The 24,536-nt window shown below is 40.6% G+C and overlaps 1 protein-coding gene and 1 pseudogene across 1 annotated transcript; both read right to left on the bottom strand.

The window, feature by feature from the left end:
• Window positions 1–9,781: 9,781 nt before the first annotated feature.
• Window positions 9,782–10,680, bottom strand: LOC148919887 (uncharacterized; annotated as a pseudogene).
• An 11,200-nt stretch (window positions 10,681–21,880) lies between these two features.
• On the bottom strand, window positions 21,881–23,829 carry LOC103322236 (protein CURLY FLAG LEAF 1). Its single transcript, XM_008224131.3, is given in 3 exon segments — window positions 21,881–22,643; window positions 23,373–23,654; window positions 23,657–23,829. Coding segments are annotated over 3 exon segments (678 nt in total). The 5' UTR covers window positions 23,690–23,829; the 3' UTR covers window positions 21,881–22,280.
• Window positions 23,830–24,536: the final 707 nt, after the last annotated feature.

The following is a 24,536-nucleotide window of genomic DNA, read 5'->3' as shown; positions in this document are numbered from 1 at the left end:
ACAAAATAATCTCAAGCTAAGAGCCTTTGTGACTCAAATTGGGTGAGTTCTCCCATTACCGTAAGATTAGTAATGTGCTATTGTTGGTCGCAAGAAATCTCACCACCGTGCCCGCCGAGGATGCGCAACATGTGACGCCCTTCTTTGAATGCGTATGGTTGTGCGCGGGCAGATGGCTCGCGCCTTCCTTTGTTCTCTCGCGGTTTGAGCTGATCGATCTCGCACTGCACCGACCGCACGGTACCGGTTCGCTTGGCCAATGGCTCATTTCTCTTGCCGGCCGACAAACTTCCCTATATTCAGCCCGGATCGAGCGCTGACCATGTTGATGATGTGGAGGGAATAGCTTGAGTCGACCGCATGGCCGCCTTTTCCGGGAATTGGAGCTTTTTTCATCTATCAACTGGATGACGTCTCGAGAACAACGCAGCTTGTTGGTGTTGTGAGACCAAGAACGTGGTATTTGCAAAACGTCTTTCCTTCAAGCTCTTCGGGTTTCAGAATTTTATGGCCGAAAGACAATTTGACCTTTTCTCGCCAATGTGAGGTCAAAGATAGCTTCGCCCCTGGTCAAATCAAAGAGGTCGAATTTTATGGCCAAGGACAATTTGAGTCACGAACTTGACGCCGGGAATCTTCGTGCGATTATTGTCGGCCTTGACAAGTCCTTTGCAAACGAATGGTTTGTCTATGCTGATCTCGGCCGAGCTCATCTCAACTTCGCCGCCTCGACCGTAGGCCCGGGCTCACGCATAATGGATAACGAGATTTTGATAGTAAGCCCATTTTGAAGCTATCCTCTTCAGCACTCTTCTTTCAACAAGGATGCGATTACCACCTTGTTGATCAAATCGCATGTCCCGAATTCAATTCCTTGGAATTTCTTCCAGATTCGATTCCAATCCTTCTTCGCCATCTTGACAAACTCCCTCTCCGGTAGGTTCTGCGGCACCAGCCCCTCGCACGCTTTGAACCGCAGTAGTCGCGGCGATTCGTCTCGATGCCTGCTCATCCTTGCCAGCTCGGCGATCGTTATTTCTCGGTTGGTCCTGATAAAAATGTTCGTGAATATTCTTTCCATGTCGACCAATCCTCACCGAATTCGCGGAAGGTTTATGAACTAAGAGAACGCCACCCGTTAGAGAGTGAACGAATAAACGGAGCCTTTGCGCGGAATCCTCCTCTCGACCGGGCCGTGAAGCGCCTATGTGTTCAATAGAGGAGATCTCCCATCCCGGAGAATAGAATGAATTCGCAACCGATAGTTCCGGAAGAGGGGTAAGGTCAACTTCGATGGGTACGGTTGGTATACCTTGGTGCTTCCGGAGTCGAGGGGCGCTTGCTGGGCAGCAACCATCTGCGGAACTTGTTGCCCCTCATTTTGCGGCCTTATCTGCTGGGCCACTTGAACGGGGTTCAGCCATTGCGACTCGAGCCGGCAGCACTAGATACGCGCCGTAGGTTTGACCGGGTGTGCATGTGTTTGTTGGAATGGCCGAACCGCAGAGGGTAGGAGTTTGACCAAATAACGACGCCTGAATGGTGAAACGGTCGGATTGCTCGATCGTACATCGTGACGCAGGCAGCTAGTTGCTTGGGCCGGATGGTCCGACGGCCACAAGGTGAATCGGGCCGAGGTTGCCGGATCGCGAATGCGTGGGGCTGCTGTTGATACGGCCAAAGCATGAAGTGGGCCGAGGTCGCTTTCGTGGGCGTGTCGGTCCGGATTCACCTATGTTACCGGGATTGCCTCGCCTATTTGCCGGTGGTCAGAATGCCGGCCGTAGCCCGACGCTTAGGTGCGGGCAGAGGCGCCGAGGTCATTGCCGCCGAGGGCTCAAACTCGCGCTTGGCTTCTCTCCGGCTCGGGAGGTGTCGCGACGACGCCACCGCATCCTCTCCGAAGAGCGCTCGTAGCTCCGAGGAGAATCGGTCCATTGAGGCTATAAAGCGATGTCTCTATCCCTGAGGCCCGCTAGCCATCGATCCTCCACTATCGCTTGCTCTCCTACGGACTCGCCGCACGCTCCGCTGTTATTGGAACGCTGGGAGATTTTGACCGCTGTTCGATCTCGGCGATAGTGATTGGTGAGGTGGACTCAGAGCCTCGTAAGTCATTTCGATCGCTTTTTTTTGAGCTTTGCCTCGCGGCCCTAGTTTCCACCATAAGTTTTTGACAAGTTTCACCCGGCGCGCAAAAGTGTTGGCTGCGCAAATCTCAAGGCCCGTGCTCCGGCCGAGGGGATGGCGTTAACACGTGACGCCCTTCTTTTGGATGCGTGGTTGTGCGCGGAGTGCCAGACGGCCTCACCGTGCATCGAGATGGTGATGAGGTTTGGGTCAAGATGGTTTAAATGATGCGCTGCTTCGAGTTTGACTCGATCAAACGATTGTGGCCGAGAGAGGAACTGATCTCGTTGCCGTGTTCACGGCCCGAGCTACAAGGCCGCTTAATAGTGGTGTTGGTGGCGGGTTTTAGGCAAGGTTCTGCGGCGCTGCTCGTGAGAGCGACGATCGATGATATATGGGGTGAATGAGATGACAACAGGATGGTGCTCCGGCGCCTTAAAAATTAAGGGTCGTATGATATATTGATGAATGGATTTTCCTTACAATCTACCACTACTCCTAGGAAAGCAAATAAAGGTATTGAAAGTGCATTACAGAAAATATAATTTGCTCCGTGAGAGGCTTTTGTTTTGGTGTTTGAACCCTTTGAATGTAGTCTTGAGCTTAGTATTTATAGGGGAGTCCTGGAGGGACAATCGAGGCTAAAAGATCTGCGCTGTGGAGCCTGATTGGGGTAAGTGGGTAGTCAAATCGGCATTTGGGATCGTGAAGCATGGTGGTGTGACTCTATGGATCTGGGTAAATCTTCGGCCACCACCCCGATCGGGTTCTCGCTTGGCGCTGGTAATGCATTTAATGCCCTGGTCGGGTGGTTGGTGATCTGACCTCAAGTTGTAAGCATACTTGTGAGAGTGCTTGTGCCTAACCACTCTGATCTCTATTATCAAATCCCGACTTCACCTACTCTTTCTTCCTCGCATTAAATGCTTCTTGCGACTAGTGGGCTTGCTCGCGATAGTCATAGGCATTACTTCATTAAATGGGGCGTGGGACCCTGAGGCCACGTGGCGATTTGACCGCAGATCTTCGCCATGTCTTTTACGGCCCTCGGCTTTGGCTCATAACACCGCTGGTCGCGAGGCCGAGAGGATTCGCCTTCGCAGCTTCTCTTGTTTTTAGAAGGGCAAAATGCCTAATGAAACGGGCCGCTTTCGGTTCATGAGTAAGTGCTAGGGCCAAGAGGAGGTCCCTTCGGTCAGTTTATGACCGTGATTTATTAGGCACAAACAGCTATTGCATTTTCCTAGGTAATTCCTTGATTTCTTGGAAGACCAAAAAACATAGTAATGTGGCATGCTCATCCACAGATGCAGAATATTGGTCCATGGCAAATGCTTGTTGTGAGCTCAAATGGTTACGATTTATACTGCAAGATCTTGGCATTGAGCATTTGGAATAAGCAATCTTGCATTGTGATAATCAATTAGCCCTATATTGTGCTAACAATCATGTGTTTCACAGAAGAACCAAACATATTGATCTTGATTGTCACCTAGTTCGACAAAATATTCAATCTGGCCTAGCGTCCACTAGCTATATACCTATCGCTCTACAAATTGCAGATATTTTCACCAAGCCTAGGCAAGGCTTTTTTTAGCACTCTTTTGGGCAAGTTGGGAGTCTACAATACACTCTCCAGCTTGAAAGGGAGTGTTAAGATATGAAATAGTTATAAATATTTGTTTCCTTGTTTAGATAGTCAATTGCTTTAATTTAGGACTAATATAAGTTTACCATATGTAGCCTATGCTTCCTCTTTATATCATTGTATCATCAGAGTTGTATAGATATAGAAATATATAAAATACCAAGTTTTACAAAGACAACATTACAACATTCTCCAATCAACTACACATTCTTAAATTTTAATAATGCATATCTACATTTTCCCATGCCAGCTCTTCAGAATATGAACGTTGGCTTTACTGATGCACCAAACCTTAGTTGTAATAAAACCGGATTCAACTTAGATAGGAGAATTGTGGAGTCTTCAGATCAGATTAGGGGGTTATGGACCTTCGGCAAATGGCACCTCCAGTCATAAGGCTATCTTGCAAAAGAATGATGGAAGAAGCAATCGTCAAGCTTCGAGTACCGGTGTGGGGTACACAGTAATTTTGACAGAGTAACAATAAATGTGAAAAGTAGTTACTTTTTACCTGTGCACTATTCCCTTTTTTATAGAGGAATGGGGGTGAACATTTGCACAAAGTTTCAATGTGGGACTTTGTGCAAATCACTGTGGTAGTGACACATGTCCAAGGCTTAGGTTCTGCCATTTGGAGCTTCGGTAGTCGCCTTCAATAAGCTACTGCTACATTGGAAGAAGATATCTTTGGTAGTTGAGATTATGATGACGTCATCAGCTTTTATGGATTTCTCAAAAGTGTCTTACCATCAGCAGGTTGTGAATCACCGACGCGCACCCCCAAAGGTCGAATGTGCTCAGTTGATTATGGTACAAATAGTAGTCCCCCCAAGTTGCTAATTAAGAAGTGGCTTCCGCGTTGGAAACTTGTAAAATGTCGAATATTCAAACCAAGAGATTTGGCATGGCGAATGCCTATATGCAGTCCCACATTCCCCCAAGTTTGCAAGCTAGGAGTCACTTAGGCATGGAGGTAACTAGGCATGGTTTGAGAATCGGATTTGAGATGGACGGTGACGTAATAGGTATGTCGTATGTCGAAGAGTGAGGTGATCCGGTTTGGGTATGATACAGGCTATGTGAACGATCGTCAAGGTGCTTGCTGATTATCAGGTATGATGTCACGGGGGTACATGAGCATCTCATGCCTAATTGACATGGTGCTTGCCAATCAACATGGATGATGTCATGCAAGGGATGTGCATGAGTTCCCTGCACGATCGACATGATGCTTCCTAATCGACAGGTGTGACGCACATGTCGTGCTTGCGTCCCTTGCACAATCGGTACGGTGCTTCTCGATTGGTAGGGGTGAGGTCACTCACTTGTCGTGCCGAGCCGCTTGCACGATCGACACGGTGCTTGCCAATCGGCAGGTGTGACGTCATGCACGTGTTGTGCTTGAGTCCCTTGCAATATTGGTATGGTGCCTCCCGATTTGTAGTGGTGATGTCACGCACTTGTCCTACAAAAGTCCCCTGCATGATTAGCACGATGCTTGTCGATTAGTAGAAGTTAACGTCATGCACTTGTCGTGCAGTATCGTATTATTCTGACTAATGGGATTCAAATGGGCTTCGTTTGGGTTTCGTTAGTGTAGAAATCGAGGTGTTAGTGGGGGCAATTGAGATGTAATAATGACGATGGTTCGTAAGTCGAGATGTCGGTATGGTTGGCACCTATAAAATGGTTTTGCATGGAAGAAGGAAGAGCACTTAGCGTTTTTTAGTTGTTTGGAGAGAATAGGAACAGGCGATTTCTAACAAAAATTTGAGTGAGAAAGGGCAATTCCCAATCAGAGAATTCACAATGAAGGCGATTTCGGTGGAGGTCCATATCATGATGATGATTTCAAAGTAATTTTGTGGCAGAAAAACAAGGTATTTTCTCTTTTTCGCCCTTTTTTTGAATTGAAATGCACCTTTTATTTGAATTTTTGCATGAACCTTTGAATTGATGCATGAATATTTGAAGGGGCCATGGCGGGGCTTCATCCAGAGGGGCTGATGGCTACGATGTCTCTTATCCTCGAGGAGGCAGACCTTTTCAAGAAAGAGTCGCATAACCGGGTTGGCATGAGGCAAGTTTTCGAGTGTCGAAGATTGGTGGTGTCGAGGGGGAAGGTGATGGATAGGCTTCCCATTCCTTAAAATGTCTGTCGAATGGTAGGGCTCTCAGTCCTCCGGGTCATAAGGTTCCCAATCTTCAGAATCACCAACCTCTTCTTAAGTAGTGAGACGTTTGGGCTTCGCTAGAGGGCCAAGATGTGAGACACGTAGGTCGTCAAGGTCCACGGGAACTTGAATGGCTTTTAGCCGAAGCTCAGAGATGCGATCCTGAAAATCCTTATACACCTTGATTGTTTCAAGATGAAGGTGGCCTTTGCCTTTGTCAGGCTGAGGTTAAGTTGAGGCGCTGCGAATAGGGATGATTGGGTGGTGTGATATGGTATGCTCAACACCTTAGGTAATGTCATGTTGGGCTACCTGTTAGCGAGTGTTCTCCCAATTGTGCTTCAAGGCACGTCAGTAGTGCTCCATTTCAGCATTTTTAGTGCGAATGTGATCACACTTTTCTGTGATTTTTGTGACATCGGCATGAAGGCATGCCATTTTTGCCAGAAGATTGGCATCGACAGAATGTCTTCGTTTGGAGGACTCCACATGGGGAGTGTTGTGCTGAGTGCCAAGGCTAGCTTCACTCGGCATGATGAAATATGATGGGCTGAAGAGACGAAGAGGTTTGATGGGTAAAGGGGCCGAGGGTTGAGAGAGATGTGAGATTCAGAAGTCGTTTCCCACAAACGGTGGCAATCTGTTAATGTCCAAAATTGGATTCAACTTAGATAGGAGAAGTGTGAAGTCTTCAACTTAGGACATTCGATCATAAAGCTATCTTTGTTTGGGCCAAAATTCTGCACACCCAGCCCAACGCTAAAAGCCCAGACTAGCGAAAATAGACTTCGGGACCCGAGCAGTTTGAAATTTGCATTTAATTTAAAATCAAAAGCCCAAATCCAAGAAAGCCCAGCTTAGGACCTACCAAACCACAAGGATAAAACTTGGGCTTCTAGAAAACCCAAAATTGGGCTTGGCATGGTCAAGTAAAGAAAGATGAGCCAAAAAAGAAACAAACCCACGTGATCTCCTAACTTGGAAAAGTCAGCAATTTCAACTAGGTAGATAAAAGAGTTAATTAAAGGGCAGGTATAAAAGAAGGACATCTCTGAAATCTCTGCCACCGGAAGATCAAAATCCCTTTTTGTATTCAGAGATATTTTTTGCTCCAAACAAAGCACCATTTTCAAGAGATAAGCAGACTACGTTTTGGAAGAAGCATGGAGTTGTTCAAACTGAAAAATCAAACTAATCATCACAGTTTGAGTTCTTACAATACAAAATCAGTTAAATTGGAAGAAGGGTTAGGTTTTCTTTCAAGAAATACATGGAAGTGATTGCCTTAGAATTGACTATTGATGGCTTATCTGCCAGAATTGATAAAACCCCTTTTTTCTTTGCATTTAAAAAATGAAAGATCTTTTTGAGAATTTTTCCACCCATTATTAAAGGATTAAAAGCCCTACTAAAAAAAAAACACTTCTTATAAATATAGAAGAGAGACAGAGAAAAGGACAACTAAAAAAATCAATCAAAGATAAAACTCAAAATGATCACGTGATCTTAAAAACCTTCAGACAAATTGAAGCAACCAAAAGCTCATTGAGCCACAAGAAAGAAGCCAACTATAAATCAAAACTTCCAGTTCCAGTTCAGACTTAGAGAAATAAGTCATTCAAAATGAGATTTCCCTCGTTACAAATTTGGTTCAGAAAAAGACAAATCAAGCAGAGCTCGGGTTTTACAAATATGAAAACCTCAACAAATTTATGGAGAGCCTTGATCAAGCAAAATAGGTACCACAAAGTGCGTTCCAAACAAGAATCCTCAATTCCACCACTTCGCCCCTTTCAGATTGAAGAGGCCGCACTCGCTGCTCAAAAAGCCTTCCAAGGCTCAAAATAGATTAAAGCTCACAAACTCGAATATTGGCATCGATTTATAGCCAAAACATAATTGAAGTTGTTGGCACCCATCAAAGACAAGCACACCCAAATTCCAGATCGTAAGCTTATATCCGTAGAAATAGAAGTCCAGCCTTCTTTTTATCTTTCTAGAGTTGGCTTTTCCCTTTTGAGTTTTGTAAAAGGCACTTTTGCCTAAAACAGTTCACTATCTTATCATTTATTCTAGCCAGAACTACCAGTTTCATGAAAAATTGTGAAGTCTTCACCCGTCCGTGGCAAGAAAAGAACTTACTTGAGAGATATTTCTCACCCAAATTCACAATCACTTGTTTAGAAATTAGTAACTTGGGGCACATGTTATCTATTCTTAAGAAGTCTGCTATAATTTTTTCATTGTTAGCAGTGACACACTTGCACACTAAAGAAAGTTGACTTATTGACCACTCAATGGTTTTCAAGGCAATGGGGAACTTTACCCTACCATCACAGGAACAAACAGAACTCCCATAATAAATTACTTGTAGTATCCAACCCTGTCTCATGAGAAAAGAGTCAGAATCAGAGCTTTAAACTACCTTATGTGGAATGGAGATTTGGTCCGGAAAAGTAAAGATGAGGTACTTTTGACGTGCCTGGTGAAGAAAGAATATGTGAAGGTCATGGGAGAAACCCATGAAGGAATCTGTGGAGCTCACCAAGGTGGAAGAAAAATGTGCTGGTTAATTAGAAGGTATGGCTACTTCTGGCCAACTATGATGAAAGATTTCATTGACTATTCCAAGGGATGTGATGCTTGTCAAAGACATGGTCCAATCCAGCAGGCTCCTTCAGTCCCCATGAATCCAATAGTCAAGCCATGGCCTTTTAGAGGATAGGCAATGGATCTCATTGACAAGATTTATCCAGCCAGTAGCAAACAACATTATTTCATCATTGTAGCTACAGACTATTTCACCAAATGGGTGGAAGCCAAGCCTGTTAAATCCACTACATCTCAAGAGATCATCACATTTATAGAGGAACAAATCATCCAAAGGTTTGGCATCCCAGAATCAATCACAACAGACAGGGGATCTTCTTTCATATATGAAGAAATGCTAGATATGGTAGAAGCATTCAAATTTAAGCTATTTCAATCCACTCCTTACTACGCTCAAGCTAATGGACAGGCAGAATAAAGTAACAAGGTGATCATCAACATTATTAGAAAAATGCTTGAGAAAAATCTAGAGCAATGGCATGAGAAGTTATCAGAAACTTTGTGGGCATATAGGACTTCAAAGAAGGAAGCAACTGGCATGAGCCATATACTCTAACTTATGGTCATGATGCAATTTTGCCTAAGGAGATAGTAGTTCAATCTCTCAGAATTGCTCACCCACACAATCTGAATAGAGAAGACTACTCTCAAGCCATGCTGCTAGAACTGGAAGGATTGGATGCAAGTAGAATTGATACCCTCAACAAACTCTTAGCAGGAAAACAGGCTGTATCAAGGCCCTACAACAAGAGAGTTAAAAACAAGAACTTTGAAGATGGAGAAATAGTCTGGAAAGCAGTTCTGCCTCTTGGAACACATATAGCTGGTTATGGAAAGTGGTCACCTACATGGGAAGGGCCTTTCATAATTAAGCAAATCCTTGGATTATGGGCATACAGATTATATGATCGAGATGGAGATGCTCATGCTGCACCAATCAATGGCAAATGGTTGAAGAAATTCTATCCAACTATGTGGGATTCACAGGCTGTACAAACATATCTTGGAATAGAAAGGGAACAAAATGAAACTGTTGTTTAAATCTCTGTTCAGAGTTTGTTTTTTTATATGATTTGTTAAGTTTATGTTCTTTTATTTTTCTGCTTTATTTTGTTTTTTGTCAAAGGAAATTGAAAATAAAAAGTTCCACAAATAAATAACTTTTATTAAATATAGTCATTTTTCATGACTAAGTTTATTACATTTTCAGAATTTGAAATCAAAGTCCTAGTTTCCTTAAAGTCTCTTGTAATCCAGTTTTCTTGGTGGAGATATCTTTTTGAAGGAGCATTCCTTGATGAATGGAAGCTTCTGCAATCTCCAGGGCAGGCCTAGAGGCTAACACCATATTCTGCACAAGGAAGGTCATCTTGGTCTTATCGCCATCCAGCCCCAAGCTTGTTCTCGCTTGCCCCTCAAGCTAGCTAGCAGCTTCTAAAGTTCTTCAATATGCTTTTCCAGTTTGTCAGCAGCCTTGGTTTCCTTGTAATCAACAACCATCATATCTAATTCGCTTTTGCTTCGGTAGTCAACCAGTTGGCTTCATGAGTAGCTTTGCAGAATTCGTAAGCTTTGAAGGAAGGCTTGAGATCTTCATAGCGATTGTGGAGATTGAGCACATCTCTCGCCAAGCCTAGGCTGATCTCAAGGATAGGCCTAGGACCCATGTTTTCTCTATCCAGCAGGTCCGTGTCCTTCATCACTGGTCAACACTTCTTGGTTTTCATCCAAATCCAGCTCAGAGATTGCCAGATCTTCACTCTATCCATTGCCTCATCCACTGCCTTGGATTTTGCCTTGCCATGAGTGGAGCTAAGCTTCTCTAGTTTGTTCACCAAGGCGTCTAAGTCCATAGCTTAAAACTCTGCCAATTTTGGATCAGCAAAGGAAGCCGTGGTAGATGAACCGGGAGAGAATGGATGGGCATCTACAAAAGGAACTTAAAGTTAACTCCAGACAGAGTCAGAAATAAAAGGCAAAAGAAGGGTTAAAACACAAGAATACTTACAAAGAACACGAAGGCTTCAAAAGACTGGTTCACCACTGCCAAAGTCCCAAAGCAGCTATGGGCACTTCTACCTAGAAAGGTTAATAGTTAGAAATACAAAGACAGGACATAATTGCAGAAAACAGACAGAGTTAAAATTACCACAAAGATAGACAGAATAGCAGGAAGTTTTGCCTATTCCACAAGTTCTGAAACAGATGGCTCTGCTCGCTCCATAGGCATTTGAATTGCAGCAAAATGTTCTGCCTCCACATCATCGAATAGGGCCAGTTCTAAGCTTGTGGGTTTTACCCTCTGAGCTTCTTCTTGTTGTTTGGCCAAGTCAATGCTTTCTGCTATCACCTTAGTAGGAATCTCCTTCTACAAACAAACAGAAGCCAGAAGTTAGAAGAAGAACATATACAAAAGCTCATGCAATAATGAATAGAGGACCACCTCTTCTTCAAACTCTTTGTTCTTCTCCTTTAAAGGGACATCCCCTTCTTCTTGCTCCTTCTCATGCTCTTCATCTGTGTCAGAGGTGGTTGTGGAGTTGCCGCAGTTCTTCAGGCCACGTACTCCACCACAGCCCCTCTTTCTAAGTCTTTTTGACTTAGTAGGAGGAGGAGGAGGACTTTTAGCTGCAATAAACAAACAAAAACTGATTAGAAAATGAGCTGAATTAGGCAAGACAGAGCATAATAGAATCAAGAGGACTCAAACTTTCAAAATTTACCTGAGGTCGCAGCTGAACAGCACCACCATCGACCGAGCAGTCTCTTTTCTTTATTCCTTCTCGCTGAAGGAATCGCCTCAACAGCTGGTTGTTCCACCGAGTTTCATCCTCTTCATTCCCAGAGGGAAGCTCCAAGTCTCCGGCAGCGATGATAGAAGTAACTGCACAAGAAACAAACAAGTCAGAAGTCAATCCAGCATAAGAATGGTAGGAGGAACATACTTATGGAAAGCTTACCAATCACTTCTCTAGCCTAGACAGATTGCCCACCTATGTTCTTTATTAGAAAAGGATCTGTTGCAGGCAAAGCAAAATATTAGAGATCATCATATAGGCAAAATAAGCAAAGCACAAACAAAATCAGGAATCTTCCTTCTATGACTTGAGCATTAATGTCTTTTATGGTCTGCATCATAAATCTGTGAGTCTCATCTCTTACATGAACAACCCTTAGGAGTCCCATCCATCAAAAGAATTTTGAGTGCAGTGTTGGAGGCATGCAGACCTTTAAATCTAGTTTTTCACCAAGCGTTAAACTCGACAGAACTACAGAATTCGGATCCCATGATGGATAAAGGGCGTCTGCACTATTATTGATCTTGTTTACTACACACCTAGCATCTTTTTACACTTCCAAATCATCCAGATCCCTCCAGGAAGAGGCCCGATTGCAGCTTCTATAGGATTTGAATGGAACAAGCTGAGGCAGCAAGCTGTCTTGCATGGTTGGGATGATAGACTTCTGCCCCCAAAATGATAATTTGGAGGTTTTCCACCTCCATGGGGTAGGTCTCTCGGTAGGGTTACACTCAGGCAACTTCTTCCTAAAGTCAATTCGCCACCTGTTCCTTTGGTTCCTTCTCAAATAATCAATCCAGCCGGAACCAATGATATGTTCTTCTCGATCACCACCGCCACCGAGTTGCACCTTTAGTACAAAGGCCTCAAGAACATCGTACTTTCAATTAAAAGTTCGGGCACTTCGGGATATAAACCTGAGCGATTTGATCATCCGTAATGCTCTTAGAGCAAACATGTTTAGGAGATTATCCAGTGTGATGATGCGATTCTTCAATAGATGGGCAGAATCGAGGCTCAAGCCCGACGCCAGATGGTTGTGCAATGCTTCGCTAGATGCATGTATTCGAGCATAATCGGGAAGAATGATTCGAAACACAAATCGGTTCAGCCAAGACAGAGGAATAGCATGTGCTCTGATCCTTGTCCTTCTCAGCGCTGAAATTTCTCAAGTAGTTGGAGAAAGAGCAATTCTAGTTGATTGTTGCAGAAGAAATGGTGAAAGGCTTGGCCAATTTCTCTTGGTTCTTCCTCCAGTGATAGGCACCCACTTTATCTACAGGTCTTCCATGAGGCCTGAACCCAAACATCTGAGCCATATCCAGCAGCGTTGGAGACATTGGGCCCATACGAAAATCAAACGTGTTGTCGTAATTCCAAAAGGTAGGGCTGCAGCCATGAGATTTTCATCTCTCATAATAGACTGCTTGGACAAAAGAATGGCGTCATAGATGTCAGCCCTCTTCTAGTGAGCTCCATACCATGGAAGAGCTCATCAATCTAGTCTGCCCACTTCATTCGACTATTCCTCACTTCGCTCGAGGGGAACGAGCGACTCAGATTCTTGCTAACCCAAGTATGGGATGCTAGGGCCGAAGGGCTCTCGAAACACAGGGGAGAACTTCAGTGTCATCTTTGCACAGTTCTATCATTTTAGCAGGGACAGAGTCGAACCAGTGAGGACCCAAAACCAGGGTATTCTCGAACATATGAAGGACATTCTCGTCCAGGTTTTTCTTGGCAAAAGGGTGGAGTTTGCTTCTGACCTCTATTGCGTGGTTATCAACCCCAGTCCCAATGATGTTATATGGAGGAACTAAAGAAAAGGAATTCTTGGAGCGAGTGTTTAGAGAAGACATTTCAAAGGTTCTTAAGCTGGAATAAGAAAAGCCAAACTGAAAGAAGGAAGGGTTGGGTCAAAGAGAAGAGTGAAAATTTTGAGGAAAACTGAGAGAATCAAGGTCTGAGAAAACTAGGTTTTGAAGTGAACAGGAGCTGGAATTTCTAATTTCTTAAAAAGACTCAGAAACGTGGGAAGAAGAAGGCAAGTCGTCATCTGTCGCTAGCTATCTAATAACTAGCTAGTAACTACCTAGTTTCCCACTAAGTCTATCTCAGAGACACGACGTGGGTTAGCGTAAACGGAAGACAAGTGGCGCGCAACATTAATGGCTAATTGATTAAATTTGAATTGTTAAAATTTTTTTAAAAAAACGCCAAAACAGTTGATATTCAAGGCATTGTTTGGGCCAAAATTCTGCACACCTAGCCCAACGCTAAAAGCCCGACTAGCGAAAACAGACTTCAGGACCAGAGCAGTTTGAAATTTGCATTTAATCTAAAATCAAAAGCCCAAATCCAAGAAAGCCCACTCAGGACCTACCAAACCACAAGGATAAAACTTGGGCTTCGAGAAAACCCAAAATTGGGCTTGGCATGGTCAAGTAAAGAAAGATGAGCCAAAAAAGAAGCAAACCCACATGATCTCCTGACTTGGAAAAGTCAGCAATTTCAACTAGGTAGATAAAAGAGTTAATAAAAGGGCAGGTATGAAAGAAGGACATCTCTGAAATCTCTGCCACCAGAAGATCAAAATCACTTTTTATATTTAGAGATATTTTTTGCTCCAAAGAATGCACTATTTTCAAGAGATAAGCAGACTACCTTTTGGAAGAAGCATGGAGTTGTTCAGACTGGAAAATCAAACTAACCATCACAGTTTGAGTTCTTACAAAAGCAGTTAAATTGGTAGAAGGGTTAGGTTTTATTTCATGAAATACAGGGAAGTGATTGTCTTAGAACTGACTATTGAGGGCTTATTTGCCAGAATTGATAAACCTTTTTTCTTTGCATTTAAAAAATGAAAGATCTTTTTGAGAATTTTGCCGCCCATTATTAAAGGATTAAAAGCCCTACTCTAAAAAAACACTTCATATAAATATAGAAGAGGGTGAACAGAGAAAAGGACAGCCAAAAAAATCAATCAAAGATAAAACTCAAAATGATCACTTGATCTCAAAAACCTTCAGACAAACTGAAGCAACCAAAAGCTCATTGAGCCACAAGAAAGAAGCCAGCTATAAATCAAAACTTCAGTTCCAGTTCAGACTTAGAGAAATAAGTCATTCCAAATGAGATTTCTTTCGTTACAAATTTGGTTCAGCAAAAGTCAAATCAAGCAGAGCTTGGGTTTTACAAATATGAAAACCTCAACAAATTTATGGAGTGCCTTGATCAAGGTACAGATACCACAAGCAGCCTCAAGAATCCTCAAGTCCACCCACTTACGCCTTTCAGATCAAGAGGCCGCAAATTTGCCTGCTCAAAAAGCCTTACAGGCTTGAAATAGATTAAAGCTCGCCAAACTCGAACATTGGCATCAATTTACAAACATAACATTGAAGTTGTTGATAGTCCAATCTAAAGACAGCACACCCAAATTCCGTGATCGAAGTTTATATCCAGCAGAAATGGAAGTCCAAATTTCTTTTGTCTTTCTAGAGTTGGCTTTTCCCTTTTAAGTTTTGTAAAAGGCACTTTTGCCTAAAACAGTTCACTATCTTATCATTTATTTTGGCCAGAACTACCAGTTTTTCTATTGTTAAAAATTGTGAAGTCCTCACCAGTTTGAGGCAAGAAAAAAACTTACTTGGGAGATATTCCTCACCCAAATTCACAATCGCTTGTTTAGAAATTAGTAAATTGGGGCGCAAGTTATCTATTCTTAAGAAGTCTACTAGGATTTTTTCATTGCTAGCAGTGGCACGCTCGCACACTAAAGAAAGTTGACTTGTTGACCAATCAATGGTTTTCAAGGCAATGGGGAACTTTACCCTATCATCACAGGAACAAACATAAAACGGGTGATCAATCATGCAGAAGAAGGATCGAAAAAGCAATCGTCAAGCTTTGGTTAGCTAGTGTGGTACCTGCCGAAGGCTATCCGATGCTTAAGTCAAGAAGTGTGAGGTACACAATTATTTTGACATAGTAACAGTAAAGGTGAAAAGTAGTTACATTTTTACCTGGGCACTATTCTGTTTTTATAGAGGAATGGGGGTGAAAATTTGCACAAAGTTTCAACATGGGACTTCGTGTAAATCATTGTGGTAGTGACACATGCCCAAGGCTTAACTGGAGATTTGACAGGCTATTGCCGCATCGGAAGAAGATGTCTTTGGTAGATGAGATTATGATGATGTCATCAATTTTTAGGGATTTCTCAAAAGTGTCTTGCCTTCAAAGAAGTGTGGATCTGTCTGTGCCACCCCCATTGCTGAATATACTTGGTTGATTATGGTACAAACAATATCAGTTGAGCTTGTTCATTCATTTGATGTTTAATATGACATCAATCAATAGTATTGTAATATTATATTATTAGGCCTAGTTGATTGTTTGTTTAACTGCCCTTTACTCTACAGTTCTCATTTTCTCTTACAAAAATGAGATAAACAAATAATAGAAAAAACTTATATAAACTCTTAGAGCATTCACAATGGTGGTGTGTAAATTTAGGGGTGTGAAGCCATTTTTATATCTTTTGTACATCTTCGAAGGATGTAAATGTGATTTTTGCTCCAATGGGGAATATGTAAATCCAAATATGTTTCTTGTGTTATTATTATTATTATTATTATTTTTGTGTTCATTTTTTCCCCTTAACTTTTTAAAATTAATTTTGAGTGTGTTAGGTTTATTTTATTTTTTCCAAACAAATGGACTTAAAAATTTTCAATTCGAAGAAGATATGATTTCATTGGATGAAAATAAATCTTCATCGTTCAATTTGAAAGAATAAATGAGGACCATTGGATGAAAAGAGCTTGAAACTTTTTTTTCAATGCAATTAAATCTAGGCCAATGATTAAAAAAATATTCTTGACTACTCATTTGGTGACAGTTGGAGGATGCATTCAGCCATTTTGCACTTTTTCTGGAGAGTATCCTTCTACTTCCACGTACATGGAGAGTGATTGAACATTTTTAGCAACTCTTCTCTCTCCTCTCTCCTCATTTCTGGCTTGTGGGGTCCGCAAAATGGTTGTAAAAATTGAAGTAAATTAGCATCTTTTATACAAATCAGGTGGCCAACGTAAATATACAATCATTTACATCCTCCCACTGCAGCAACTTCCTGTGGCAATAAGTGTAAATTTAGTATACGTTCACCTTTACACACTACCAATGTGGATGCTCTTAGAAAGGAAAATAAATAAATCAATGGCCATCCTGGGTCATGTGCCCCCTTTGGCCCTAGTATGATAGTTTAATGAAATTTGACATATTTTGTGACTTAGATGCAACACATTTGATCGGCTCATGTAAATATTTACAATAGAGTCATGCTTAGTTTCCCCGTCACAAATGGTTGAGTTTGATCATGGTGCTATCACCTTTTTCCGGGGGATTTAACATGGTTCGATACCTTAACTACATCTACCATCAAATTCTCCATTATGTCAAACAATATGAACAACAACAAAATCTCACTAAATGATGTAGAAGAGATGACGGAAGCAATTGATGAGGAGTTTGAGAGATGCGCACGTAAGGACAAATCCAAAAAATTATAAGTTTGGGCATTGAGCTCATATTTGGGCCCATGACCCATCGATTCAAAGAAAACGGGGTCACGAGTAAAACTCATCACTTTGCCATGACATATGGAATTTTCAGGCATCTGAGATCTTTTAACAACCCAAAATCCAGTTTTTGTGCTTTAATAATTTTTGGAGACTTTGTTATTTTCCCTATTTTAATTCCATCGTTTATTCCTAGGATTTGTAGGGTATTTAAACAACTTTAAATCCGTGGTTAGGGTTATGGTATATTATTTCCATATTCAACAAACTTGAGGTTTCCTCTTTTTCTTCCTGGTGGATTCCAAAGTTGGTATGTTCAAACTAAATTTTAGCCACTCAATTGTCACACAGCGTCACTAAATCCACAACATAGCTACAAATCACCGAGTAATTGCATCTTGTCCACAGTCAACTCTCTCGCGCACACTGACTTTCTCACTCTCAAAATTCATAGAGATATTGGGAAGCTAGCTGAAAACCCAGTGCACTGACTAGAGCAAGTTGAATATATAGCAGCCACCTACTTCACTCAGAAATGTCACCGTTGAAAGTTATGGGCCCATGGGACGCCTAATGTTCGTCCCAGAACAATAACTGCTCAGAATCAGAAATAAAGCCCATCCACCATGTAAACCAACCTAACCTGACCTGCACAATGTTTGGCTTTCAAACACAATTTCACGTAACAATTCATCCTTTACCAATTCAGCAAAAAATAGCAGAAAAGAAAATTTGAATCCTTTACCAAAAACTCATTGTAACTCAACATGAGAAATCATAAACTCTATGTTACATTATATACATATATATTCTTACACAATGTGCGTAAGATTTCAAAGCAAGTTGATAACGTACTGCAACTGCTTCTTAGGTTAGCTATAGCAGATGGATTATGTCTTTCTGAGTCCTTCAATTCCTCTTTACAATCTTGATGTCCACAATGCGATTGATATATATATATATATACACACACGGAAATTATCCTATGCGGATATCTGGATGTTGTGTGGACATTGTATATGTTGTACTACCCCTCCATGCTTTCCTCTTTGTTTACTATGGCGTTCGCATGATAATAATGTGCTAACATCCGAATAAAAGTAATATATATATATATATATATGTGTTTGTAATCAGCGGAGGCACAGTTGCCCGGTTTCGGTTTTGTTATTCATTTATCCTCTGTTTTCTTGGATTTATATGTTAATGTGTTCCTTACTGCCTCACTGACAGTTGGTCGAGCACACTGCTATGGCTAATATTTAAGCAGGAATAAAAGGGTGGTTAAGTGGGTTTAGTTGAAGTAAAACATGCAATTAATATTTGCAAAATTAAAGATGGGGACATACTTTTAAGTAGTTTGAAATTAAAGATGCAAAATGGAAGAAACACACAAGGAGTGGGGGATAGAGAAACCGACAAACAGAGATTCCATGTGTGCAGACTCTACAGAGAAACGTCTGGATCATTAAAAAAAAAGGATAGATGGTAAATTCAGAATATATATATATGCTTGTAAATAGTAAGAGGGTCCTTATCAGTTACCCTCCCCAGGCTCCAGTCAGTACTTACGTCAGTATCAGCTTGTCCCTGAATTTGCCCTTGCCTCTGGTTTGCACGCATGCAATGTAATGCAACTCACTACTCACTCAAAGAAAGAAAGAAATTATTAAGACACGGAGAAGAGAGAGAGAGGTTTTAATTCTTCCCTTTCCTTTGCCTCTCTCTCTCTCTCTCTCTCTCTCTCTCTCATATAACATAACATACATACATGTCACAGTCTCACCACCTTCACCTTCAACTTCACTCATCTGCATAATATACAGAGCCCAGAGTCCACAGGGGGCACAGTGCCACAGTGCCACAGTGCACTCTTTGATGCATAGATTCCTTTAATTCTGCCAACCAACCAGGAAAGCTTCCTTTGTTTTCTCCACACTAGTCCCCAGCCAGCCAGCTATATATATTCTTTCTTGGACCATATATATATATATATATATATATATATATATATATATATACATGCACCCATCCATCTTACCTGATCTCTTTCTTTTGTACCAAATTATTCAACCATCACCATCCATCTCTCTCCGTCTCTCTGAAATTCGAATCTTTTATGACGGAGGGCCTCGAAACCCTACAAAAACAGAGCAAACAACATATGCACCATGCATGTATATGTATATTAAATTCTGCCATATATATTATTAACTCAATTATTCAATTCTACTGTAAAAACATTTTTTACAATGGTAATATCATTAGATGCACATGTCGCTTTTCAAGGCTCCTTGTCATTTGCATAGGCTCACTCTCTCTTGTAGGAGAATCGAAGTGAGGACATGTATCAGACTTGGTGGCGATATGCACAAGGAATGCAGTAATGAACTTTACAAATGCCGGAAGCTAAAGTTTTGAAAGTGATATTTGGATTCGCTTCGGAATTCGGATACCTATAAACACTCGGTGGTGAGTCAGATTTGTCTTTTCTTCGCCATTTCAAAATTTTGGTGCCAAAATCACTCTCTTGAAATTCCATAGCGCCATAGCTCACTCTGCAGAATTCAAAGTAACCACTTACATCACATATATAAATATTTAAGCAGATGGTTTTTGTGTACATTTAAAAAACAAAAACAAAAACAAAAATTTACTAGTTCTCTTGAAATGGAGAAATAATTACATGAAACAGTAATAACACTATTTTGCTATTTTCGATTAATCATGATATGTCATGCGTGCTAACTTTTTCAAGTGGCATTATGTAATTGGCCGGAAATAGCAAAATAGTGATATCCCTATTTCATACAAGTTTTTCTACTTGCAATAGCCCGGAAGAAAGTTGCCCCCCAACTTTTTATGGGAAAAGTTTTACTTTATAAGATGACTAAATGACATAAATCACACTGAACATTTCCAAACAAAATATTTTCAGTTCCTTTCAGAAGTTATTATAGATCTTCTCCAATAACGTGCTGCAATAGAAAGAACATAAACAAAATAGTGGTAGAAATCTGCATCAAGACGACAAGAACACATCACATCATGGGACAAAACTTATAATGTTCGGGCAAAAAACTAATGATGTATGGTCTGGAGGTCAAACGATACAGCATGGTATTCAACCTTTTGTACCATGGATTCTCGGTGCTGATAATAGTAAAGGTCGATTAGAACATGGACATAGGAGGAGGAGGAGGAGGAGTGTTGAAATTAAACTCGGTAATGTCGACCAAACATCATGCATTTTGGGACCCTCAAAGTTGTCATCTTTAGAAAGTGAAAAGGAAAAAGCAAGATATTCTCCCTGACTCAGAATTTTATTTGGACAGAATTTGTCCTGTATGCTTATAATCTCTTCCACTTCATGGTGGAAACTCCGGTTTGTGTTTCTGCCTCCAACAAATACCAAATCCTAATACATTTTTATATGATGATCCCGAATCTTCTAGATAATTAGGAAATTAATCCCTTGACTTTTGGAAGTTGAAACCACATGAAATGATGAAATTGTATGACAAGAGAAACCCACGAACTACAGTAGCAAGCACATGAAAACTTTTTAAAAGCATATTATTATTATATTACAAGAATTTTAAAGAATTCTCAGAGCCAAACTGTTTAGCGCTGACTTTTTTTTATACCATCCATTGGGATTAGACTCATTCAATGTAAAATTCTACAACTACTTTTTTATATCAAAATTCTACAAAAATCTTCAAATTATTTATTACTAATCTTACAAATTAGATTGGTTTTCTCTTGTATAAATCAGTTTACCAAATTAAACAAACACACCTTGAGTCCTACGGCATAGGCATGGCCATGAACGTTTCTAGGCTATTTGGACAGCTTAAATTAAAATTTTGACTTTTGTTTAATTGATTTTTTCTTCACCAAAGCTTATGCGTTCAGCTACACGCCATTACTTTAGCAAAACCCACTCCATCCACTACTCACGCGTGCATTGAAGGAATTTGGAATATAGTTCGCTCATACAAATTTTTTATTATGTGATCTTTGACTTTCGATTGGAAAATTCATTAATTAATATAAAACGAATTAATAAAATTCCAACCAAGAATCTTAGAATAGTAAGCATTGTCCATATGTATTATTAATTAGGTACAAGAGGAAGAGGGATATATTAAACTTTGATTTTGGGTGCGTGGACAAATAGTGCTTTACATGACAGCTATTACATTATACATATTTCGGTGTATTGTAAATAAAGGATTAACCCTTATACCTAACTAAGGCTAGACCTACCACTTGCATAAAATGACTCAACCATGGATTACTAATTAGCTCTTAGTTTAATGGTAAGTTTAATTATCATATTGTTGGATCATTTTGGATCGACAATCAAATCTAGCGAGGTATGAGTGAAATTTGCTCATTCTGATGAATGAGCTCTGTTCTGTAAATCAATTTCATATGTGCATAATGAATAGGACCTCAGAAATAAATGCTTTTAACAACATTAACTACACTGCCTTGAAATAAATGGAAAAAGCTTTTAACAACATTAACTACAAAAGCTTTGGCTTTTTCCAAAAGTGAAATTTTTTTTATGTCTAAAACCTAAAAAACCTTTGTAAATAATGTAGCATTTTAAGTTGTTAACTATCAATCAACACTCTAAATCGTGCTTCCAGTTCATTGGTTCCATTGATTGAATGACATGATGGTCATGGTCCTGATTTTAGCGTAATGGCTTAGCTTGACAAATCAAATTATCGGATAAGAAAGAAAAACTACCATATATGCGTATGACAAACATTGACATCCATTAATATCTGTCCTCCAAGGAAACAAATTGCAGAGTTTGCGTAATAAATTCTTAGCGGAATTATTGGGAGTTTCTCATGATATGATTGATGACTACTTTGTTAAATAATAACGAATAATCTGGATATGTAAAAAATATATAGAAAATGTGAAGATAAATAAAATAAGAGATGATCATGGAACAAAAGAGAAGGAAACCTACACGTCGCAATCATTACCAAATATAATTCCTGCTACCTTGTTTCTACGCCGGCACTGTAGGGTCTCATCTATGCCACTCCCATGGCCTCTCTCCCAAACAATTCAACCAAAATTTAAAAAAAACAAAGGATTAGTTAAACAACAACCACCAAACTAATAACCCATTTGTAATCTGTCTATCAATTCAGAGTCTCGGACTCAGTGGAGCTTTTCAGAGCACAAATGGCTTCTAGTTTCCGGGATGGATAGAGAAAGAAAAAAAGCAAAACAAAACAAAAGAAAAAAAGAAAAAAAAAAGTGGGGTAAGAAATTGAAGAGAAATGAATGTGATGGATGATCATGGGGAGCCATTTTCGGATCGATCAAAGTGGAGAAGTTGACCAGAGCATTTGGGGCAGTCTTCGAGCTGTTTTGGAACCATGAAATACATGAGACAGGCTTTACAGCCAGCCACTACCAACACATTATTATTATTATTATTGTTAATATTATTGTGCTCGTTATTGTTAATATTCTCTATCTGCTGCAGCTGATACCTCTGTCTGCACAAAGATGGCGACGACTCAGTCGAAGACTCTTCGCTATCATAGGAGCTGTTTTCGTCTTCTGAGTAGTATTCTCCGCTGTATTCTGTTCTTGCTCTCGGATCTTCTTTTGCTTTCATCCCGTTCCTCCAGTTTATGTAGTAAATCTCCCCTGTCTGCAAATAATTAAACATTAATTAGAATTAAACCCATCATCATACAATTAATTAAACACCAGCACCTTAAACAAAAAAATTGGTCCTTGTACTTGTTGGCTTTGTAAGTTGAACAAGTAAATGTACTGGCTATTGAAAACGACTGTGTATCATAAAGCCCAGATTTTTTTTAATTTTAAAGTTTCTCTCGTTTGACATAATGCAAAGTTTGCAAACCAAACAGAGTTCTCCTTTATTGCAACCAGGAGAGGAAAATCTATCATGAGATGAACAAACACAGAAAAGAAAAAAGTTCATCTCTTTTTACTGAAATGTACCAACAGGAATGTTAAAACCAGTGAAGCTTTTCTTTTTTGAGTAAAAAGTAAAAAGCTTTGAAAAGAAAAGCTTCTTCCCTTTCTGAGGATTTTTGGTCTGGTATGGTACCCTATCTTCACTCTGAGATTTATAAAAGAAAGGGCTTTCCTTTTTTTTCTTAGCTTTCATCTAAAGAGATCATGAAGCATTAAATACTGTAAGCAGTTAATGAAATTAAAGAGAGAATAAAGCATTAAATACAACAAGCCATGAGTGAAAGCTCCCCTGTACATTCAGAAAGTTGAGGAATTTATTGAAGAAGTTGCAAGATCTGCCAAGTTTTTGCATTTATTCAAGCTTTAAAAAGGATAAAAAGACCAAACAAAAACATGGGTTTTGTTAGTTGAAGAAGGAGGAGGGAAAAGAACCAACCTTTAAATCGAGGCATTGTTCCCAATGGTAAGGAAGAGAGACATGGGAGTTGAGCTCTAAAGTGGCGTCATTGCTGTAATTGGGAAGCAGTTGATTCTGGTGCGCAATATCATCTGAGGTTGATGAGGTTGAAGACGATGACCTTCCCTGCCGCGTAACGCTTGAGCCTTGCCCTTCACCGCCTGTGAAGATGCAGCTGCTGCTCTGTTGCTGTTGCTCTTGCTGTTGCTGGTGGTGATGATGGTGGTTCAAGGAGCAGTTTTGGAGAGACCTCTCCAGAGAGAAGCAGCAATCGTCGCCATGTTTGGAGCTGTCATTGACTCTCAACAACACAGAAAACCCCAGAATATGATTGCAAAAATCAGCTTCAACAATCAAAACAAAATCAGCCACAGCAGAGAGACTCAGAGAGAGAGAGAGAGAGAGAGAGATTAAAAGGTGGGATTTTGGAAGGGCAAATATAAACAAGGGAAGGGACCTCAAAACTTTGGGTACAGTCACACAAACAGGTGGAGGCAGGCAGGGCCGGGTAGAATGATTGGAGCTCACGCCCTGTAACTGCGCGTGGGGATCTTTGAGCGCATACCGGGTGGGACCACTATGCACTTTGTCTCACATGATCGCTTCCCCTTGCTGAGGATCACAGGCGCCACGGAGGCGCGTGAAAGTAAACAATGCTCCCCAAATACAGAGAAAGTTAGTAAAATAAAGCCGATGGAATAATCTTGGGAGGCTTCAAATTAAAAAGCTAAAAAAAGAGCCAGTAGATTCGCAATTACAGAAACTGAATGCCGGAACTTTCTTTAACAAACAATTAACAGTTTCTAACCAATGAGGGTTGGTTTAGTTAGTAAAGTTTCTACATTGTGTGTAGCTTCATCAGTATTTGAGTTCAGTTGCCTGCAGTAAATTCTTCCAGCTAGAAAATGTGGGTATACGTTAGAGCTGACAGTGAGAGTAACCAATCTCCTCCAATACTTTTCCTTTTTTCAAATGTTGGTAACTTGGTCGATTTTTCCAAAAAATAAAATAAAATAAAAATGAAGTTGGTGGGGTTTTGACATGGCGGGACGAGGGGCCTGGCAGACGTGTCTGACAACGCGCGGATTGGGAGTTTCACTAAAACACCCAAAATGGAAGCTGAAATTATAAAAAAACCCAACA

This window comes from Prunus mume, linkage group LG2, assembly GCF_029339155.1.
Source record: "Prunus mume cultivar Tortuosa linkage group LG2, ASM2933915v1, whole genome shotgun sequence".
In the NCBI taxonomy this organism is placed as follows: domain Eukaryota; kingdom Viridiplantae; phylum Streptophyta; class Magnoliopsida; order Rosales; family Rosaceae; genus Prunus; species Prunus mume.
This window is presented reverse-complemented; position numbering and strand designations above follow the sequence as displayed.